Source organism: Salvelinus fontinalis, chromosome 9, assembly GCF_029448725.1.
Source record: "Salvelinus fontinalis isolate EN_2023a chromosome 9, ASM2944872v1, whole genome shotgun sequence".
NCBI lineage: Eukaryota > Metazoa > Chordata > Actinopteri > Salmoniformes > Salmonidae > Salvelinus > Salvelinus fontinalis.
The window spans coordinates 35,715,129-35,739,742 of record NC_074673.1 but is presented as its reverse complement, the minus strand read 5'-3'; the positions used below and the strand labels follow the sequence as shown (position 1 = coordinate 35,739,742).

The 24,614-nt window shown below is 40.2% G+C and overlaps 1 protein-coding gene across 1 annotated transcript in view; it reads left to right on the top strand.

Annotated features, from left to right (window-relative positions):
* Positions 1-12,281: 12,281 nt before the first annotated feature.
* igf1ra (insulin-like growth factor 1a receptor) overlaps positions 12,282-24,614 on the top strand; it is a 125,328-nt gene continuing 112,995 nt past the window's right edge. Inside the window, exon 1 of the mRNA XM_055934204.1 lies at positions 12,282-13,262. Coding sequence (XP_055790179.1) covers positions 13,169-13,262 — 94 coding nt within the window. The 5' untranslated portion in view covers positions 12,282-13,168. The remainder of the gene's footprint in view (positions 13,263-24,614) is intronic.

Below are 24,614 nucleotides of genomic sequence, written 5' to 3'. Positions count from 1 at the left end.
ATAATACATGTAACTTACTGTACAATGTCACAGGAAGGGGTATCACAAGTGCGGATATGGTGCATACAATAAGCGGCTGATTACTGTAACTGTAGACAGATCTTCTTTTACCTGTTTTCCTGTCGAAAAGTGACATTATGACAGATGCCACTGTATATCTGCTAAGATTTGGCTGAACTCTCAGTCCAGCCTCCCTCAGCGTCAATCCGTGGTTCACAACATGGTCCACTAGTGTTGCACAAATGTCATTTGATAAGTTTGGTCCTCTTCTTTGTGCACATTCTCCTCCTGCTTCAGGTCTTCCTCGACCTCTGACTCTGACTCTTCCTCTACCTCCTTCTCTGTATACTCCTCCTCTCACCCTCACTCTTCTTCTGACTCCTTCCATTTTGGTTGAATGGCAGGTGAACCTACCTCCTGCATTTTTATAGTGCTGAAACCTGATTGGTGTGTCTACAATTTAGCAATCATGTGTTTGTGCACCTGATGGCTGTGTTTAACAGATTGGCTCATAGGTGTGGTAATTTGACAGTCAGTGCTTTTGAATTGCAAGGAAGTGAGATCATGATATACTTCTGTGTCTGATGTATACAAGTGTGTTTAGTGTTTTGCAAATCACTGTGTGTAATGTTTTGCAAATAGTGTGAAGCTGACAATGTGCTTACAGTTGTGCAAATCTAGCCTTGTGTTTTGCTCCTTGAGTGTAAGGTTTTGCTAATTGTGGGAAAAGTTAAATTGTAGTGTGTCAACAATCGTAAAAAACTGTAAAGGACTCCGTAGAGGAGAACATGGTGAGGATTTAGAGGAAGATGTCACATACAGGTGATTTTCAAACCCTAAAGGCAAATGGTGTTTTGATCATTGTTCCACTTCACCTTTCACCAAAGTTTAGAATGATAAAGAATAGGGAATAAAACCGGATTATTTTCAACTGCTTCGGGACTCCTGGTTATACAACACATGACCACACCATCAGACCAGGCTAAACATTGATGTGATTTTGACTTCCTGTATCATTACTTGTACTCCATGTAAAATCTGTGGTTCAGGATTGTTTAGCTTAACTGAATAGGTGATATTAAGTTTATTTCGCAGGGACAATCTAAAAAATGTCTCAGAATGTGAGTAGTGACGCTTTGAACCTGATATGTCCTTAACATATAGCTCACTAAATCATGATTTATATAATAAATATACACTACCGTTCAAAAGTTTGGGGTCACTTAGAAATGTCCTTGTTTTTGAAATATATATATTTTTTTGTACATTGAAATAACATCAAATTGATCAGAAATATAGTGTACATTTTACATTTACATTTAAGTCATTTAGCAGACGCTCTTATCCAGAGCGACTTACAAATTGGTGAATTCACCTTATGACATCCAGTGGAACAGCCACTTTACAATAGTGCATCTAAATCTTTTAAGGGGGGGGGGGGGTCAGAAAGATTGCTTTATCCTATCCTAGGTATTCCTTAAAGAGGTGGTGTTTCAGGTGTCTCCGGAAGGTGGTGATTGACTCCGCTGTCCTGGCGTCGTGAGGGAGTTTGTTCCAACATTGGGGTGCCAGAGCAGCGAACAGTTTTGACTGGGCTGAGCGGGAACTGTACTTCCTCAGTGGTAGGGAGGCGAGCAGGCCAGAGGTGGATGAACGCAGTGCCCTTGTTTGGGTGTAGGGCCTGATCAGAGCCTGAAGGTACTGAGGTGCCGTTCCCCTCACAGCTCCGTAGGCAAGCACCATGGTCTTGTAGCGGATGCGAGCTTCAACTGGAAGCCAGTGGAGAGAGCGGAGGAGCGGGGTGACGTGGAGAACTTGGGAAGGTTGAGCACCAGACGGGCTGCGGCGTTCTGGATGAGTTGTAGGGGTTTAATGGCACAGGCAGGGAGCCCAGCCAACAGCGAGTTGCAGTAATCCAGACGGGAGATGACAAGTGCCTGGATTAGGACCTGCGCCGCTTCCTGTGTGAGGCAGGGTCGTACTCTGCGGATGTTGTAGAGCATGAACCTACAGGAACGGGCCACCGCCTTGATGTTAGTTGAGAACGACAGGGTGTTGTCCAGGATCACGCCAAGGTTCTTAGCGCTCTGGGAGGAGGACACAATGGAGTTGTCAACCGTGATGGCGAGATCATGGAACGGGCAGTCCTTCCCCGGGAGGAAGAGCAGCTCCGTCTTGCCGAGGTTCAGCTTGAGGTGGTGATCCGTCATCCACACTGATATGTCTGCCAGATGTGTAGACATTGTTAATGTTGTAATTGACTATTGTAGCTGGAAACGGCAGATTTTTAATGGAATATCTACATAGGCGTACAGAGGCCCATTATCAGCAACCATCAATCCTGTGTTCCAATGGCACGTTGTGTTAGCTAATCCAAGTTTATCATTTTAAAAGGCTAATTGATCATTGGAAAGCCCTTTTGCAATGATGTTAGCACAGCTGAAAACTGTTGTTCTGATTTAAGAAGCAATAGAACTGGCCTTCCTTAGACTACAACATTAACAATGTCTAAACTGTATTTCTGATCAATTTAATGTTATTTAAATGGACAAAAAAATGTTTTTTCTTTCAAAAACAAGGACATTTCTAAGTGACCCCTAACTTTTGAACGGGAGTGTATGTGTATATACTGCACATGTCCATATGACATTGCACATGGTCTACCCCTACACACTTCTGTTTAGGAGTATTAAAAGGATTAAGGAGTGCTATCTGTTCAGCTTACAATGAGAAACGGTTTCATCTGCCTGGGGAGAGATTTTCAAATTTTGGGTGGAGTACATAGGAAGGGGTCTGAGATCATTTTATTTGGCTATCCGATGATTGTTTGTTCACACCGATCATATTCATTGATGTCTGGACAGTAATTTTAAAGTAACTGACAATTTCACAAACCAGGCTGGTAGAATAGGAGCATGACCTTGGGTGTGACTAAACCCCTGAGTAAAGTCAACATTATGTAGCACCACACCACAGGTGAGTAGTCACCAATGGATTTTAAATCCCAAAACATTTTCTTGACCTGTATGAGGTGGTGGTAATCACACCACTGTATGTACCTCTCAATTAATCATATGTTATGTATAAAGCCCTTTTTACATCAGGAGTTGTCAATAAGTGGGGCAGCAGGTAGCCTAGTGGTTAAGGCGTTGGGCCAGTAACCGAAAGGTTGCTAGATCGAATCCCTGAGCTGACAAGGTCAAAATCTGTCGTTCTGAACAAGGCAGTTAACCCTAGGCCATCATTGTAAATCATAATTTGTTCCTAACTGGCTTGTCTAGTTATATAAAGGTAAAAAATAGAAAAGTGTTTACACAGATACCTGGTTTAAACCTCACAAGAGAAAGCAAAGCATAGTGGCTAGGAGAAACTGCCCAGAAAGGCAGAAGCCTCGGCCCTAGGGGAAAACCTAGAGAGGAGTGGCCATTCCTCTATTGGCGGTGCCTGGTTGAGATTCCGGAGTACACTTGGCCAATTAAGGCCACATTTTTCTTCAAGATGTTCAAACTGTCAGAGAGTTTGATTTTGAGCATTTTAAAACACTTTCCAGTTAAAAACACTTTCCAGTTTCAGTCAAATAGTTTTAATAGTACTACTATTAAAAGTTGTTTGTATCACATTTTTAAATATCTACAACAAACAGTGTTAGAGTAAATAAGATTAAAAACATTTTAAAAAGTGTTAGTTTGTGCCCCAGTTTAAGCTATGTGTTTACTTTGACTATCAGTGTTTGTTTATAAAAATTTGACAGACTATTTATTTTTCTTTGAAAGTTCCGCCACTGCACTTTTGCGTTTTATTCTATGTCTTTCGATAGATGTTATTGGGGGTCCAATCAGTATTGAACTGTCCTCCATTGAGGCGATTGTCTTTCCGTTACAGGATGTACAGTGCATTCGGAAAGTATACAAACCCCCTTGACTTTTTCAACATTTTGTTACGTTACTGTCTTATTCTAAAATTGATTAAATAACTTTTTTCCCTCACCACTCCACACACAATAGCCCATAATGACAAAGCAAAAACAGGTTTTTAATTTTTTTTTGCAAAGGTATTAAAAACAAAAAACAGATACCTTATTTACAGTTGAAGTCGGAATTTACATACACTTTACATACAGGTTGGAGTCATTAAAACTCGTTTTTCAACCACTCCACACACTCTACTTTGTGCACGACACAAGTAATTTTTCCAACAATTGTTTACAGACAGATTATTTCACTTATAATTCACTGTATCACAATTCCAGTGGGTCAGAAGTTTACATACACTAAGTTGACTGTCCCTTTAAACAGCTTGGAAAATTCTAGAAATGATGTCATGGCGTTTGAAGCTTCAGATAGGCTAATTAACATCATTTGAGTTTATTGGAGGTGCACCTGTGGATGTATTTCAAGGCCTACCTTCAAACTCAGTGCCTCTATGCTTGAAATCATAGGAAAATCAAAAGGAATCAGCCAAGACCTCAGAATTTTTTTTTGTAGATCTCCACAACTCTGGTTCATCCTTGGGAGCAATTTCCAAACACCTGAAGGTACCACGTTCATCTGTACAAACAGTAGTACGCAAGTATAAACACCATGGGACCACACAGCCATCATACCGCTCAGGAAGGAGATGCGTTCTGTCTCCTAGAGATGAACATACTTTGGAGCGAAAAGTGCAAATCATTCCCAGAACAACAGCAAAGGACCTTGTGAAGATACTGGAGGAAACAAGTACAAAAGTATCTATATCCACAGTAAAAAACGAGTCCTATATCGACATAACCTGAAAGGCCGCTCAGCAAGAAAGAAGCCAGTGCTCCAAAACCGCCATAAAAAACGGTTTGCCACTGCACATGGGAACAAAGATCGTACTTTTTGGAGAAATGTCCTCTGATCTGAAGAAACAAAAATAGAACTGTTTGGCCTTAATGACCATTGTTATGTTTGGAGGAAAAAGGGGGAGGCTTGCAAGCCGAAGAACACCCTCCCAACCGGGAAGCACAGGGGTGGCAGCATCATGTTGTGGGTGTGCTTTGCTGCAGGAGGGACTAGTGCACTTCACAAAATAGATGGCATCATGAGGAGGGGAAATGATGTGGATAAATTGTAGCAACATCTCAAGAAATCAGTCAGGAAGTTAAAGCTTGGTCGCAAAGGGGTCTTCCAAATGGACAATGACCCCTAGCATACTTTCAAAGTTGTGGCAAAATGGCTTAAGGACAACAACGTCAAGGTATTGGAGGGGCCATCACAAAGCCCTGACCTCAATCCTATAGAACATTTGTGTACAGAACTGAAAAAGTGTGTGCGAGCAAGGAGGCCTACAAACCTGACTCAGTTACACCTGCTCTGTCAGGAGGAATGGGCCAAAATTCCCAAATTATTGTGGGAAGCTTGTGGAAGGTTTCCCAAAACGTTTGACCCAAGTTAAACAATTTAATTAAAGGCAATGCTACCAAATACTAATTGAGTGTATGTACACTTCTGACCCACTGGGAATGTGATGAAAGACATAAAAGCTGAAGTAAATAATTCTCTCTACTATTATTCTGACATTTCACATTCTTAAAATAAAGTGGTGATCCTAACTGACCTAAGACAGGGTATTTTTACTCGGATTAAATGTCCGGAATTGAGGAAAACTGAGTTTAAATATATTTGGCTAAGGTGTATGTAAACTTCCGACTTCAACTGTACACTACCGGTCAAAAGTTTTAGAACTCCTACAAGGGTTTTTCTTTATTTGTACTATTTTCTACATTGTACAATAATAGTGAAGACATCACAACTATGAAATAGCACATATGGAATCATGTAGTAACCAAAAAAGTCTTAATCAAATCAATATATATTTTATATTTGAGATTCTTCAAATAGCCACCCTTTGCCTTGATAACAGCTTTGCACACTCTTGTGGTGTGCCTCCTTAAAAGTTAATTTGTGGAATTGATTTCCTTCTTATTGCATTTGAGCCAAGCAGTTGTGTTGTGACAAGGTAGAGGAGGAAACAGAAGATTACCTATTTGGTAAAAGACCAAGTCCATATTATGGCAAGAACAGCTCAAATAAGCAAAGAAGGTCAGTCAATACGGAAAATTTCAAGACCTTTGAAAGTTTAAAAAAAAAGTGCAGTCGCAAAAACCCTCAAGCACTATGATGACCGCAACAGGAATGGAAGATCCAGAATTACCTATGCTGCAGAGGATAAGTTCATTAGAGTTACCAGCCTCAGAAATTGGGAAAGCATTCCAGGTGAAGCTGGTTGAGAGAATACCAAGAGTTTGCAAAGCTGTCATCAAGGCAAATGATGGCTATTTGAAGAATCTCAAATATAAAATATATATTTTGGTTACTACATATGATTCCATTATGTGTTATTTCAAAGTGTTGATGTCTTCACTATTATTCTACAATGTAGAAAATAGTCAAATAAAGAAAAACTCTTGAGTGAGTAGGTGTTCTAAAACTTTTGACCGGTAGTGCATTCAGAAAGTACTCAGATCCCCTCACTTTTTCCACCATAAGTACACAGCCAAGACAACACAGGAGTGGCTTTGGGACAAGTGGCTTTGGGACTCTGAATGTCCTTGAGGGGCCCAGCAAGAGCCCAGACTTGAACTCGATCGAACATCTCTGGAGAGACCTGAAAATAGCTGTGCAGCAACGCTCCCCGTCCAACCTGACAGAGGTTGACAGGATCTGCAGAGAAGAATGGGAGAAACTCTCCAAATACAGGTGTGCTAAGCTTGTAGCGTCATGTCCAAGAAGACTTGAGGATGTAATTGCTGACAAAGGTGCTTCAACAAAGTACTGAGTAAAGGATCTGAATACTTATATAAATTATATATTTACGTAAAAAAACATTTACAAACATTTCTAAAAATCTGTTTTTGCTTTGTCATTATGGGGTGTTGTGTGTGGATTGATGAGGGGAAAAAACGATTTAATCAATTGTAGAAAAAGGCTGTAACGTAACAAAATTTGGAAAAAGTCAAAGGGTCTGAATACTTTCCCGAATGCACTGTATTTCTATTTCTGAAATATTAGCTGTTTGTTTTAATGCAGTGCCTAACTGTTTTCTCTTTCTTTCATGCCGTAGTTTTATTTGTCACTGTTTTTGGTCAGTCAATATTGTGTAACTTGCTCATTAACAATTATTGTCCTGTGAATGCACTGAACTGAGGAGTGTCAGTTCTATTCAGTGTAAGCGAAAGATCTAAGAAGCTATCTGTGTTGATGAGTTGTACTCTAACCTGTTTAAAACCAGCAAACCTTTATCCTTCAATATCCTTGTTTTTTATATCTGCCTCCGACTGTTTCCCTTAAATGGGCATACAAGCATTTCACTACACCCGCAATAACATCTGCTAAATATGTGTATGTGACCAATAAAATTTGATTTGATTTAGAACCCATGACTTTGAATAGATGTTACAACCAGGTCTTAAGAGCATCACCATAAGTGTAGTGGAGGTGGTTTAGTGAACCATGCACTAACCTTGTCTGAGACCTGAAGCTAATTTGTAGGCTTTATCTCAGGGGGCTTACAGTCTTGTGGCAATATACCTGGCACTAGTTCCTAAGCACAAATCAGACACAGTGGTATATTGAGGAATGGGCGACTCCAAACCAACCCAACTGATCTCTAAAGTCACAAATCATAAGGGCACATTATGCAGCTCATCATCAAACTGCGAGGAGACTGCAATGAAGGTCACTGTAGCTTTAATGCTCTTGCTGTGCGGTCTTGTCACCATAATTGATGGGGACACGTCCTGTGCTGGGTGTCCTATTTTATAAAGAGCCATTGTTCATTATTTCTTGCAGTGTTTAAAAAGGCATCAGACCCCCAGGTCTTAAACACCATAAGGAACAAGCAGCACTACAACAGGCCAGCCAAGCATCCTCATTGATAGGTCAAATGTGTCCCACTGGCATTTCATGTGTACATTTGATTGTAGTCAGGTTTTGGTCTCCATTTGGAAGCCATTGGAACTGAGCCAGATTGTAAATATCACCACCAAAGTTGAATGTACTTTTGCATTCTCTTTATGTGGTTTTGCACGTCATAGCTTGGCTAATGACTTATAAGTTTTGACTTATAATGACTTATGACTTATAAGGTTATAAGTTTGAATAGTTCAGTCCATTTCTAAAAACAATGCATACATGTAAATTGTGTCTTTGATGGCCATTTCTTCAGTAAGTGTTATGATAAGGTATTCTTTTCCCATGCCTTTGCCTGTGGTCCCAGGACACAGAATGGAATTTAAGTCATGTCTGGTTCACCAGTCATGTCTGTCCTTTTCTTTATTCTATCCATGTCTCTTTCACCATTACACAAAACCGCAAGCTTCCCACAGAGAAATAGAATACATTTCTGGAATTCCACTTGCAGGGAAAAGCCGCAGTCTAGTGAGTAAATCTGTTTTTCCACTGCTATGGGTTTCTCATTATCGTGGACTCACTGAAGGTGTTTTGGCAGCAAAGCTATTATACTGGAGGGTGGCAGAGACATAACCTCTACCTAGTCTTTGCTTTCCCTGTGACACACATACAAATGCACATATACACACACACACACACACACACACACACACACACACACACACACACACACACACACACACACACACACACACACACACACACACACACACACACACACACACACACACACACACACACACACACACACACACACACACACACACACACACACACAATTGTCTATGTTACAAATCCAATATATAACTCAGACATATGTCAATAGGATTAGAATATCAGATTGCAAATGACCATCTCCGCATCCCTGTGAGGGAAGTCTGCCTCTGTTGTGTTGTTCAGATTATTCCAATTCTGTAAACATTTACCCTTGATGAAGTTTGTTAAACATTATATTCAATAAATGACTTGAAATATGCACCTATACTTCTAAATGTACATAGTTAGGCATAGTGTTTAAGCATCACAAATACATTATGATTTTAGGAATATCACTTTTTGTCTCCCACACAATCATCACTTTCTAAAATTAATTTTCTCCTGTGTGAGTGCTGTGAAGAACAAACAGCCACTCATTAGCATGTGTGACTCTCTGGTGGTAAACACACTTATTTCCACTTGAGTGCTAGGGCAGAATGAAAGCAAACGAGTGGCGATCAAGGTAGGTGGCCCCTGCCGCCACTCTTTATGAGTAACTGTTTATGATGATTTAACAAATGCAAGTGGACAGGCAGGCCATTCACTGGAGACCAGGGACATTGTGTTGGTAGTACAGTGTGCAATTATGCAAGGATGACTCACCATATCTGCAGTCTGGGTGGCCAGAAATTCTCTGCTTGTTTTTTTGTAATATTTATTTAAATCAGTGAAAGGATTTATCTCTTTGAGACAGTTTTATTTTCTGATAGAATGGTTCTGCTGACCATCAAACATGCTGCAGATAAAGTATTTTTGTTGGCAGCCATTACAAGAACTATTGCATTTGACCTTTAATTAATGACTTTGGATTCGTTTCTACCTGATTTGAGAATATTATTGCTGCCTTCTATAATCAAGTGATAGGGCCACACTACAAAGCTCCCATGCACCTTTTCCCAGGTACCAGTTAGGATTAAAAGAACAAGGTGAGAGTTCCCTACACTTGTGAATGACTGACCATTTGGTCTATTGGCTTGCAGGAAGACTTGCAATACAACAGGATGTCAGACAAAGCACACTCTGAAGAAACTTTGACAGAGCAACACACTCAAAAGTTGCATGCCCTTGTTTAAAGGTGCATTGTCCAATGCTCAATGATGCATCAATACTATCTTTGTTGCAACAGAGGGCGCCAGTTACAAAATTGTGCTTGTATATGTTCTTGATAGTGTTGCATAGAAGAGATCTGTACAGATAGCAAAACAATATTGAAAGGAATGGTTTGCAAATGTTTATATGAGCAATAGTTGATAGCAAAATCAGTGGTGCTGGTATAGGGGTACAGGAGTGCCAGTAAAATTGTATTTTATTCTCTATCTCGTTTCTTGTCTTATTCTTTTCCCTTAGGTTTAGAGGCATCATTAATTCTATCCATTTAAATATAAACACAGTGATCATCAGTGCCCTCTAAAAAATAGTTGGTGCATGATGCCACTGCTTAGGTCTAGTTGTTTATAAAATATGAGTTTGAAATTGAGGTAAACATAAATAAAATGCACACTGTCAGTCAAAGTTATTATGATTAAAGAACAAATGAGTACACATCAACCCGTTTTTGGCATTCCTATGCCATGTTTCACATACGGTGCTGTAAAAGAGGCAAACAAGCCATAATGCCATCTTCTGTAGATTTTGATTATTTTGTCAGAAGTTTGTTTTGTTTTTCATATTACTGTAAGATTAACATAAATAGGCCTACCTACTTCTCTCAGTTTTAACCATTTCAAACTTAGACTGTTTTCACATTGACGACAGCAAAGGGACATTTTCGAGAGGTTCTCGAGAGATATCGATTCTCGAGAGACAATAAATAGTGTTGTCTAAACTTGCGAAATTAGCACGTCTCTAGCGCCACCTCCGGAGGTCTCGCACAAAACTCGCTCGACAGTTGCCCCCTTCCGAGCAGGGCAGTGTAAACAGAATTGTCTTGTTGAGCTCAACACTCCAAAAGTATAAATTGTAATAGTAGAGGAATTCTTCACTGACTGAAGTCTAAAGCAGTCACAACTATTTACACAAATTACACTAAGTATCAATAATTGATTCTTAGTTTTGGCAACATGACATTGATTTTGGCTATACTTACAAACATTTGTAAGTAACAAAATATGGAACATAATTCTCCAAATAATTTATTTTATCATGTTTGAACAAATATGCTATAGAATTGTTTTTACAAATTATTTGTAAGTAACAAAATATGCAGCAAAATTCAATATGTTAAGAAACAAATCCAAACAAAATAAACTTTGTGAAACAAAAATCATGTCATGGGATGATGTATATATAAGTTAACACCAAAAATGTCAAACAAGAATTGGTGACCTGTTTTATTATTTCATCACAATTCAATGTATTCAATTCAGAATTGTACTGTTGCAGATTTAACTTTGATTATTTGAGGCCCGCCCATTGTGCGCTATCTATGCAAAACAAGCCAGACAGGCTACGGATGAATGAAGGCTAATATTGAGTCCAATCCGTGCATTTCAATAAAACTCTGTGGCGGATTTTACTATTTGCTTTGGGCAATCGTGTGTCACAGGCAAAGTAGCCTATGTGCACATAAAAAATTCGGAACTGGGTATGGTTTGAGATAAACCATTTGAAAAAGACGTTCCCATCCATTTAGCCTACAACCAAAATATTCCGACAGAATTCAATCAAACAGGCACCGCGGAAATATACATATATACAGGCTAGGTCGCTAGGCTATTTATATTCTCTGTGTAAATCTATATCAGTAGGCCTAATCTAATATAACAAATTGTTTTGCATTCTAATAAAGCACAATACATCAGACAATACAATGTTGCACTGTGATTGTGAAACAACAACAAAAATATTTTGTGCTTGTTAAATGTTTATCCCTGAAAAAGGGATTAGGCCTGCCTGTTTTGATACAGGCAAACATCAAGAGGGGCTGGATTGTAACATTTCTAGATTTCATATGACGTTTAGGCTACTGATATAATATTATATTCCCAGGAAACAACAAATAAACAACATTTCCTTTCAGATATTGTGCTTCTTACTACTACACAAAAGAATATATGGAATATATAGATAAACCTATGTGCAGAATAATTGCCTTTATCTTTTTACATTTGCTTCCACTAATGAAACAAATAGCTTAATTTGCATTACTTTACATTAATAAGGTTGGCTAGGGTTATAAATGGTTTACATGTAGATTATAAACTCTTAATTATTTGTTTAGATAGTTTATAAATGTAATAAACAGTTATAACACATTAGTTGAAACTGTGTGTTTGTTTTGGCACTTGCCCATGACTGCACCGGTAATAACAAAAGTAGCCTAATAATGAATAATAGTTTAGTCTGGTCATATGCCTATATAAACACATGCAACCAATGCGTTACTGTTTATTACAGATGTAGGCTATTAACTGTAGCCTATATAAAGGGAGCTATAAATAACAGTGTACAAATCTACTGGAAACCTTTGCAGGACTGCAAACTTTTGAATGAATTAAGTGGAAAGTGATCTAAACATTGCTTATCCATGTCAGAGGTTAGGCCTACTCCATTCCAGCTTTTCTCCATGACTTGCCTTATGCTTAGCGCTGTGTTTCTATGTGAGCGGACCTGACTCTTGTTTACAGCAGTGATTCTACGGACTAGACCGAGAACGAGGGCAAGTGATAGGATAGCTGCTTACTGGAGCTGTAGGAGAAAACGAAAAAATACACATCATCAACCATACACGACTCACAGGACATAACGGAAGCTTGAGTTTGGTGTATACCATACTCCACTCCAACCGAAGCCCGATAGTCTACTCTGGCGTGGCATAACTCTTTTTTTCAGCTGCAAAGGAGCCGATTGACTGCGTTAACCTTGAAGACAGAAAGCGCAGGGGGGAGAAAAAGGGGGTGCGATTGGTGAAACCATTTATGTTCTGGCGGATGTTTTGGATTGCGTCTTGTTGGGAGGGTTTATTGAGCAGAGTTACGTTTTCATTCATTTCCCATCTCAGCCTCCACCCTAGACTCTATTGTTAATGTCCATCACTCAGACGGAAATTAATGATAGAAGATCGGAAGACTCTTTGGTCTACAAGTGAATCTCGTTCGATTGCCAGTCATAAAAGCTCGTGCACACCATTACTGATGTTTCAAGAGATGGAGACTGAGGATGCGGATTACTGTCATATGTCGAGTAAAATCAGTGGCACGGATGTCTGTTTTGCCAGCCACCCTTGAATCATTCTGTCTTTGGCAAGAATAACGAATTGTTTTAATTTATTTCATCTTATATATATTTTTTTAAATAATACCCCTATACACAAAACCCTGAGACTTGGAACAAGAGTAGCCTATCTTCTAAACACGAATTTGTATCGACCTGTCAAACAGTGGATTTAACTTTTTGTGATCCTGGTGGCATCATCTCCTTTTTCCACTTTTTTGGAATTAAGTTATTTGCTTTTTAGTGAGGTTAATAATTGATCAGGAATGAGATCTGGGACAGAGAGGAATAATTCGACCTTGTTTTGGGGTCTGATGCTGTCTGTCTCCGCTATCTGCCTGTTGTCCGCAAATGGAAAAAGTAAGTGTCATTGTGATGTCCTAATCAAAATAATACTGTAGCTATTCGTTGGCGTGTTTCTTTGGTTTTATCCTCATTCATGCGAGCTGTTACAATGCTTCAACATTTAGCCGCCAATGACATCTGCTGTTATCGTTTGAGATTGTAGCTATTTGATCTGTTATTATTAACGTTACTTAGTTACAGCTGTATTGTTGGTCTGACTAGAGTATCAGTAGGCTATCATTTTTGGTCCATATCATATGGGCTACATGACACTAAAGAGATACATAGGCCTACATGCTACATGTTATTGTAGGCTTCATAGCCAGGCTCACATGAGTTCAGAGATTAAGCACATTTGGAGTAAATAGCCAAAGCAAATGGATGATTAAAACAAATCTTAGCTATTGAAAATTGCTGAACACATTGCATAATGTAAACATCACATTAGTCATTGGAATTGTTAGATTTCCACAGTAGCTTACTAACAAATTATGTTTTTCATTTTGGACAAATCTTAGGCTCATATAGCATATTGTAGCCTATGAGTGAATTACACCCGTAACAATGAGTCTATACAATTATGCTTTTCCGCAAACGAACGAGGATGAATCCATGGATGAAGGTTACTACTTCAAACATGTGGCCATTTTGCATTCGTAGTGGTGGTGGCAAAGCACGGTTTCGAGTCGAACCAATTTCATGCTGCGCATGCACATCCACAAGCATAGTAGCCTAGAGGAAAATACTGTCATATATAGGCCTAATCTTCGCTTTTGGCCTTTGATATACTGACAACAAATACAGAAAACTATTGTTATTATTGTATTATAATAGTATATAGGACTTGGTGTCACATTTCTGGAGGAAACCTAGTAGTAGGCTATTTCACCAGAATTAGTTTAAAATATACAATGGTAAAGTTTAGTCTCTTACCCACTTCTATGTATTCAAATAAAGATATAGGCCTCGATCTCTTTACCACAGGTCTGTGCGACCTGTTAAAAGTGGTGTGATATTCAGAAACAGGGACAAGGTCGTTGGATACCCGCGTAGGCTAAACAATTGTTTATGCCATGAGTAAGCAAGCAATTGGTGGAATACACACGAAATGCAGATGACCAGTTCAGGAAAATCACATTTACAACGGAGCTACTATTCAGTCCTCTCTCTATTTACAATACTTCTCATCCACATGCAAGTTCTATGTTAAAGAAATGAATAATTATCTTTAAATAACATGTAAGTAGTTCCCACAAGTTCAGCACAATGACTTTAAAGGATTGAGCAGCTTGTAAAGAAATAGGTTATTTTCCATTACAGAAAACAGTGCACTGGATGTGAGCTCAGATCTCCCAATGTTTTGGTCATCCTCTGCTTTGAGGACTGTTGATCTACATTCCCCATCCATCTTGCAATCCTTTCTCACAATAGTTCCTGTAACCTGTCATAGAATCTCCTAATTGTGCTGATTGGTGTAAATAGTGTGCTTCATCATGTTTTGAGTAGTCTCTACGAAGAGGCAATGGCTTGTTAGTTGGTGGAGAAGACAACTGTGGCAGGACAAGAAGGGGCAGGTCTTTTTGAAGAGTGAATAAAGTGGTCATGATGTTTCGAAGCAAGCTCCATTGTCAATATTTCTCTTAAAGTTGGACCTATGTTAAGGTTTGCACAGTATACAATTCTCCAGTCTTATTCATGTACACCTGTAAAGACAGTTGAAGGTATATGACCTAAATAGAACAAAAATGTTTTATCCAGTCATGTATTATCGGAATGGGAAAAGTTGAATGAGCCTCAGTGAGTTTAGGAAGACTTTGTTCCATCTGAATAGAGTATGGCGAGTTTGTTACTGTTAAATACAATTTTATTTGTCACTTTCTTCATAAACAACAGGTGTAGACTAACAGTGAAACACTTACTTACTGGCCCTTCCCAACAATGCAGAGAGAATAAAAGAAAATTAATAAAAAGATAACTTGAGGAATAAATATATTAGGAATATTTACTGTAACGTCTCACTTTGATGTTGTTTAAGTTTGACTGCTGTTAAGCTGCTTAGTGGAATCTCTAAGGCTAAACACCGTGTGGTGGAGCAAAGGGACCCAACAGTGACGGAATCATGTCTCCTGCAAAATCGATAGATTAATAAGACCCTTCACAAATGAACCTTCTGAATTGCTCAATAAGGGAGTGTCGTTTGTTTATTGGTGAAACAATTACTTAGACACAGATTGTACTTAGACACAGTCTTTATTACAAGCTACTGTCAGCCAGTTGTTATTTATTTGTTTGTCAGGTGCTGTTTATTTTTGATTGAGGCCTATATCTATAGTACTTTGGTGGTTGCATTTACATTATAAGTGATTATGGGTATCCATCAGAAATTACATTTGCACTTGGATACTTTATGAGGGGTTTTTATCTATGTGATTGATTTCTGGTTGATTTCGTATACTTACTAGCTAGTGTGTTTGTGTAGACCTGTGGACGTCATTGATAAGCATGGCTGTGTGCTAGAACTGAGGAGAGGAAGGAAAGGGGATGTGGAATAATGGAGATGATTTTCACATGGAAAGAAGACAGGGAACAACCTCAATTAGCATGAAAAAAGGAGGAGGACTCAATTGAGAGCTATTGACCAGTGTCGTCAGGCCAGCGTCCTCACCACTGTGAATCACAGAGTGGGGCATTTCTCAGCACCCTGCTGAGCCCGGCAAGGTCCCACCGCCTCAGTAGGGAAGCCCATGAAAATATTTTATTCTTGAACTGTGTCTTGACACACAGCATGCTAATGACACCTCTCAGTCCACTGACACTGACCTCCAAGCCATGTGGTGAGTTTCTCAACATATAACTCACTATCATGTGTAGGGACTGGAAACAAGCTCAGAACATTCAGGTCAGACCAATACAGCCCAGACAACAGTAAACAAGTGATAATAAACATGTACGTTTACCATTTCACTTCGGCAACAAATCTTGTTTACATTAATTTAATGGTTAAAGGTTTTTTGTACTCTAAATTATTGTTGATGCCAGCCCATCTGTTTTTACAATAAACAGTGTACAGAATATACACTATATATACAAAAGTATGTGGATACCCCTTCAAATTAGTGGATTCAGCGATCTCAGCCGTTGCTGACAGGTGTATAAAATCGAGCACACAGCTATGCAATTACCATAGACAAACATTGGCAGTAGAATGGTGTTACTGAAGAGCTCAGTGACTTTTAACGTGGCACCGTCATAGGATGCCACCTTTCCAACAAGTCAGTTCGTCAAATTTCTGCTCTTCTAGAGCTGCCCCGGTCAACTTTAAGTGCTGTTATTGTGAAGTGGAAATGTATAGGAGCAACAACGGCTCAGCTCCGAAGTGGTATCAAAAACAAGCTCAAAAACAGGACCGCAGAGCGCTGAAGTGCATAGCGGATAAAAAATTATCTGTCCTCGGTTGCAACACTCACCACCGAGTTCCAAACTGCCTCTGGAAGCAACTTCAGCACAAGAACTGTTCATCAGCGAGATTCATGAAATGGGTTTCCATGGCCAAGCAGCCGCACATAAGCCTAAGATCACCATGTGCAATGCCAAGGGTCGGCTGGAGTGGTGTAAAGCTCGCCGCCATTGGACTCCGAAGCAATGGAAACGCGTTGTCTGGAGTCAAGAATCACGCTTCACCAGCTGGCAGTCCAACGGACAAATCTGGGTTTGGTGGATGCAAGGAGAATGCTACCTGCCCCAATGCATAGTGCTAACTGTAAAGTTTGGTGGAGGAGGAATAATGGTCTAGGGTTGTTTTTCATGGTTCGGGCTAGGCCTCTTAGTTCCAGTGAAGGAAAATCTTAACACTACAGCATACAATGATACTCTAGACAATTCTGTGCTTCCAACTTTGTGGCAACAGTTTGGGGAAGGCCCTTTCCTGTTTCAGCATAACAATTCCCCCTTACACAAAGCGAGGTTCATACAGAAATGGTTTGTTGAGTTTGGTGTAGAAGAACTTGACTGGCCTGCACAGAGCACTGACTTCAACCCCATCGAACACCTTTGAGATGAATAGGAAAGCTAACTGCGAGCCAGGCCTAATCACCCCACATCAGTGCCCAACTTCACTAATGCTCTTGTGGCTGAATGGAAGCAAGTCCCCGTAGAAATGTTCCAACATCTAATGGAAAGCGTTTCCAGAAGAGTGGAGGCTGTTAAAGCAGCAAAGGGGGACCAACTCTTTAGTTAATGCCCATGAATTTGGAATGAGATGTTCGATGAGCAGGTGTTCGCATACTTTTGGTCAGGTAGTGTACATGAGTATGATATTGCTCAAAAGTTTAAAAAATCTGCTACATTTAATCAAGGACTATATTATATGTATAGAATTTACAATTATTCTGGGCATAGCAAATGAATGGTCATGCTCCATTAGGGCTTGTATACTTTTTACCCTGTGAATTTTAATAATCTGTCCCTGCTAATAAAATGTAATTACAGTAAGCGCCCTTTTAACTCCCACCACAGTAAACTTTCCATGCCATTGCTTCCAAGTATACAGCAAACAAGGCTCAATGATACATCGAGAGAGAGGGAGAGAGAGAGAAAGGGTGAGAGAGAGAGGCAGAGAGAGAGAGAGAGAGAGAGAGAAGAGAGAGAGAGAGGAGAAAGTTGGTGTTTGGAAATAGAATGTGCAAAAATACACCCGCTAGGGAAACAGACATGGTTTTGTTGATTGGAAGAGTGGAGAGTTTGTGAACTGTTTTATTGGTCTTTGCTGTTCACACGGGCGGTCTCTGGACAGCCTGGCCTGGCAGCAGACAGATGCTCCTATCGAACCCCAGCCCCAGCCACACTTTGACACACACTATTTGAGGTACTTCTTTTGGCTAGCATGACTCATAACTTTACTCCACTAACCGCTTGTTGGAGCTCAAGTAAAGGTTTGTGTGGGATTCAGGGCTAAAATTACAATTCAGAATAATGATGCTATTCTCACCTGTAGGGACTATTGGACTTAAAGGAAGACAGATCTCACTGTGTGTGTATTGTTAGACTCAACATCCACTGTTTGTTCATGTCCTGTGACTCCTGCCCCTTGCTTAACGCAGACTCCCTGGCATTGCTAATGCATAGTTACGACTGGATCCATTCTTCCTGGAAAGCAGAATGGCAGTAGCTGTCACCAAGGTTACACAGAAGGGGGGGGGGGGGGGGGTAGATGTTCCTCTGCATTTAACATCCAAGTTCCCTCTCTGCCTTTGGTTGAGGGGTACAGATGACTGCGGTGCTGCGGCCTTCGTGACTGGGACTGGGACTAGTGACTCAGACATTAATTCGTTTTCTGTGTATATTGATGTGTATTGATGTGATACAGGGTTCATCTGTAAAAAAAAAGACTGGTCTCAGCATGACTCCTGGTCAAAATAAAAAATAAAATGCACCCTCTCTCTCATGAGTGAGACAGTAAGACTCCTCGGTCTCTCGCTCTGTGCCTCTGCCCTAGCCCTGGATCCGCTAAGGGGGCAGTGATGCCGGCATATCGTTCCTCACCCCCATGAGGGAGTCAGTGGGCATGCCTGTGTGTGTGACTTGTGCGCTGTTCTGCTCTCACACTGCAGTACAGCGCAGCGTGGCAGGCAGCCTGTCTCACTGGCATGTCCCTGTGCAGGCAGGGATGGGAAAGTGTGTCACTGTGCTAGTTTGTGAGAGAGCAGTCAAATTCTGTCCTATGGCTTCTCCATGCCGCAAGCTGAGGTTTACAATGCTTAATTAAACGCTTATTTAAAATGGGCTGTCAGTGTATTTGTGCATATGCAATCTCTGGCCAGCCGCATACAACATCATGTGCTGTGGCCCATGGCTTTAATAGCCCGTGGAGTATTGTACAATTTGCAAAATGATTGCAAATATGATCTCTTCTAATAGATTGCACAGACTATATCAGTGACAGGCTGCAGATCAAGAGACTGTGGGCAGATGCATATTGAAATGGGGACTTTCATCATTTGCATTATTGTTCTGGGGGAACCTCATCTCTTTAGTAATATGCAGCTCTTTGATTTGTAACACTTGATATGATGAAACCATATAAATAAGCTGTAGATGCTGTAAAAGGGGTGGGGAGCTAATGTTTTAGCTGTACCTCAATAGCTCAACTGTTAATCTAAACTATACGTGGTATTGGAACTGATTGTGCAAACTTATTAAATGTCACTCTAAACTATATTTAAAAGACTGCAGGTATGTGTGTGTTTACCCGTTCTCTGCCATGCTGCGATGGAACCGAGGAGAGGGTTTGGAGTGCATGTGTAGGGGGTGACAGTGTTGTGTTACCAGTTTGGGTCTGATGTCTGAGCCTTTTGAAGTGAAGACCAGGCAGGGGAAGTGGCCCACCAGACCACTGGTCAGATGACTTCCAGCATGTGTGGGATTAAGTGAAGTTGAGGTGGCAGGTGTGAGGTACTGGGATGGAGGGAGGGACCAGGTCCACTGCCTTTGCACTGCCCATCAGATGCTCACATTTGTCTGCATTTCTGAGCACATTCTTCTGGGAAAGTATCATGTGTTCTGATGGATATGAATTTGTGGGTGATTCATTTCAATAAAGTCCAGCCCCAGAGCTTGTCTCCATCAGATTACTCCCCATAACAACCTTGCTGGGGATTACAGTGGGAAGACCTGAAAAATATACAGTTGTTTGCTTTCCGAGTATGGTCTCATACTAGACTGTTAAATGGTTTCAGTAACCTTTGATAAAGACCTCAACATACTGATCTGTCCCATAGGGACAGACGTCCTCTTCTGTTATGCGGCACAGCTTAACCTGTCAGTCAAAGTTCAGTTAAAGCAAAATGTGCATTTTTAGTCTGTTAAAAGATCACGGCTGATATATTGTAATAGTCAAGTTGTTTACTACCCTTGGATTTTTACAGACTAAAAATGCACTGGCTCTTTTACAGAGTCACGTGTTTGTGCGTTTGTGTGTGTGGGATGACATTTCTATGGAAGGTCAGGGCAAGGTTATCAATCATGAACATGAGCCGCTGGATCCCATTACGCGCTGGAGATATGTGTGTTTACTCAGCAGTGTGAACAGGGACAGGGAGAAGCACTTTATTCTATGTGTGCTTATCCCATTGTGAGGACAGTGGTTACTGCTAGATACAGCCATTACACAACAATAGGAAATGACTGCTGTCAGGGCTGGCATTGTATTAATTTCCCCATACTGTCTGTTTAAATGAATTCTTATGCAAGTATGAAGACAAATCATATTTTGTGCAAATGGACCAGGCTTGTCAGGATGCACAGATCTGAAAGTCTACGCCCCTTCGTTGGTGATTGGTCAACAGTAGGGATTATTCAGTGAAGTCTTTGTTGTTATTCAGCTCATTTTCATGCACATATTTTAAATGAGAAATACTGTAAAATTGCACGACTAAGATGTCCTCAGCAAAAACGTCTATATTAATGACAGTTATCTTAGATTCTGACTTTTTTGAGGAAGTGTATACTGGCTATGGGGTCTCAAAATGAACAAACAGTACTATTGCTGCTTTTCTCTTGTTTTTCAAGTGAAGGTCTTTTAAGGGAGTATGCAAGCACACTCATTCGGTTCACCTAGCTGAGTTCGGCTAGGCGCCAGCCGAACTGAAGCATGCTGACGCCTTTATTAACAAGGTAGTGAGAAAGCAGTAAGGTGGGATTCGTTATTTCTTTCTTACCTTCTTAATTTCCATCTTTTCTCTCTCCCTCTCTCTCTCTGTTGGTTTCAGAACAGAGATGTGCGACATGTTCAGGTGTAGGAGTGTCACAGGTTTAGTTGTACTATTAGACAATCTGTTCATAATTTCAGGAAGCGTGGTCTCTTAGGTAATTGCCGCTATAGCTTCCAAAAATACTTGTAATTCATTTCACCTTCTCCTTTTATCGCTGACGGGTTTACACCGATAGTAAGGCCTCAGATAGACTTGTCTGGCAGAATCCCTATCTCCTCCGTTGCCACAATATCCCCCACTGCCCCTCCTCTTGTCTCTTCCCCACCAGACTCCCACTGATTGTATTAATGCCTCCAACAGGAAGTGAGGCCTAGAGTTTCTCTTTACTAACAAACAAATTAGTCTTTGTGTTTGAGTTGCTCTACCCCTCCCCCTCCCTCTGGCTGTTCAAGGAGCAGAGGAAAAATTCTCAATGAAACAAAGAGGACATGCAGCTCCATGGCTCACAAGTGGAGCCCCAGGGCATTCGTGTCGATAGGAGAAAGCAAATGCTATTTTCTACCCAAGTAATCATTTGCGTTCTAAATTTGGAAAAGTGCATCACACTGACAGGAGCAAATAAAGGCCATTCATCCCGATAAACAATGTGCTCACTATTTTTGGCAGAATAGATTGAAGATACATTTTTTTTAATTACTCAAGTGGAATCTCATTTAGGATACTTCTAGATTTAAAAAAATAGTAAATGTTTGGCCTATGGTGCAGTATGGGTTCTATGGATGTCATTCATATGAATGTATAGATGCTATATTTTGTCTTCCATTCAATTAAAATGTAAGTATCAGTAGATAAAATGATAACTGGGAGCTTTTGTTATAGTCATTGTTGTGAGGTTAGATACAGCTCGGTAATGGGCATTTTTAGACACCGATCATGGCCGATTACATTGCACTCCACGAGGAGACTGCGTGGCAGGCTGACTACCTGTTATGCGAGTGCAGCAAGGAGCCAAGGTAAGGTGCTGGCTAGCATTAAACGTATCTTATCAAAAACAATCAATCTTAACATAATCACTAGTTAACTACACATGGTTGATGATATTACTAGTTTATCTAGCTTGTCCTGCGTTGCATATAATCGATGTGGTGCCTGTTAATTTATCATTGAATCACAGCCTACTTCGCCAAACGGGTGATTTAACAAGCGCATTCGCGAAAAAAGCACTGTCGTTGCACCAATGTATACCTAACCATAAACATCCACGCCTTTCTTAAAATCAATACACAAGTATATATGTTTAAACCTGCATATTTAGTTAATATTGCCTGCTAACATGAATTTCTTTTAACTAGGGAAATTGTGTCACTTCTCTTGCGTTCTGTGCAAAAGAGTCAGGGTATATGCAGCAGTTTGGGCCGCCTGGCTCGTTGCGAACTGTGTGAAGACTATTTCTTCCTAACAAAGACAGCCAACTTCGCCAAACGGGGGATGATTTAACAAAAGCGCATTTGCGAAAAAAGCACAATCGTTGCACGAATGTACCTAACCATAAACATCAATGCCTTTCTTAAAATCAATACACAGAAGTATATATTTTTTAAACCTGCATATTTAGTTAAAAGAAATTAATGTAATATTAAACTAGGGAAATTGTGTCACTTCTCTTGCGTTCATTGCACGCAGAGTCAGGGTATATGCAACAGTTTGGGCCGCCTGGCTCGTTGAGAACTAATTTGCCAGAATTTTACGTAATTATGACATAACATTGAAGGTTGTGCAATGTAACTGCAATATTTAGACTTATGGATGCCACCCGTTAGATAAAATACGGAACGGTTCACTATTTCACTGAAAGAATAAACGTTTTGTTTTCGAAATGATAGTTTCCGAATTTGACCATATTAATGACTTACGGCTCGTATTTCTGTGTGTAATTATATTATAATTAAGTCTATGATTTGATAGAGCAGTCTGACTGAGCGGTGGTAGGCAGCAGCAGGCTCGTAAGCAGTCATTCAAACAGCACTTTACTTCGTTTGCCAGCAGCTCTTCGCAATGCTTCAAGCATATGCGCTTTTTATGTCTTCAAGCTAATCAACTCCCGAGATTAGGCTGGCAATACTAAAGTACCTATTAGAACATCCAATAGTCAAAGGTATATGAAATACAAATGGCATAGAGAGAAATAGTCCTATAATAACTACAACCTAAAACCTTTTACCTGGGAATACTGAAGACTCATGTTAAAAGGAACCACCAGCTTCATATGTTTTCATGTTCTGAGCAAGGAACTTAAACGTTAGCTTTCTTACATGGCACATATTGCACTTTTACTTTCTCCAACACTTTGTTTTTGCATTATTTAAACCAAATTGAACATGTTTCATTATTTATTTGAGACTAAATAGATTTTATTGATGTATTATATTAAGTTAAACTAAAAGTGTTCATTGTTCATTCAGTATTGTTGTAATTGTCATTATTACAAATATATATATAAAAATATGCCGAAGTAATCGGTATCGGTATCTTTTTTTTGGTCCTCCAATAATCGGTATCAATATCGGCGTTGAAAAATCATAATCGGTCGACCTCTAGGAATCATAGCATCAGGTAAATTGTGTGTTGACATGGATCAGGGCCGGGCGATTTGAAGCACAACTGTTTGTCTCGCTGCACAGGCCCTGTGACGCTCACTGAGAGGGTGTCCTAAGCCTCTGGAAGAACAGAACAGGTTCAGCCAAAGGAGCTCATATGACAAGACATTTCTTCAACGGATCGTTTCACCTTCCAAGTAGCATTTGAAACCTCTTGGCTACCTGTCGGGTTTTCTATGTTTCTTTGGTGTGGTGTTTTCTCTATGTTTGTTTCGTCTATATCACACTGTACTGTCTTCACCAGTACCTGCCTTGACATATAGACAGGGACAGGGAGTTGGTACGGCGCGTAACAGGTCTCCCGCCCACTGTGAGATTGCGCATGTTGATACTGTTGGTTTGGGTTTGTCTTTGAACTACAGTCCTGAGAATCAACATTCAATGTTTTGTCATGGCTACAATTGTAGCTCTGCTCCCCTGGTGTAAATGGACTGTTAGAATCATTATTGTTGTCATTATATATCAATAGACCCAGAGGAGAGGGTTTCTCCAAGTGTTACAGTGAAAGGATTGTCTTGGATTTATAGGGTCTGTTATCGTAGCTGTCTTTCAGTGATGATATCCCATTAGCTATGCGTGCGTGCGTGCGTGCGTGCGTGCGTGTAACAGAGAGAGAGAGACAGAGGAGGCTTCAGGGACTGTGGCTTTGTGTGTTGTTTTCTGTGTGTTGAGTTGAGAGGGATGGGATGTTTTTAAACCAAGGTGTTATCCCGGTAAAGGAGAGGAACCTAGGATCCCAGATCTTAATAAGATATATGTCAAGAGAGTGTCTCAAAATATTGACCCTTGTCTTTGAGAGAGAACTTCCTAAGTCTGCTCAGTATGAAGAGCACACTCACCTCAGATGACCCTGTCTGTTTGTCTCTCATTTGTCTCAAAAAGAATGCCTCTGCCACAGACCTTGTTGTCACATTGGACCATCATTACAGACCAATAGTTACAACCATGAAACAAAAGCAACAATAAGCTTTTGTACATGACGAGAACAAAGCATGGCCTAA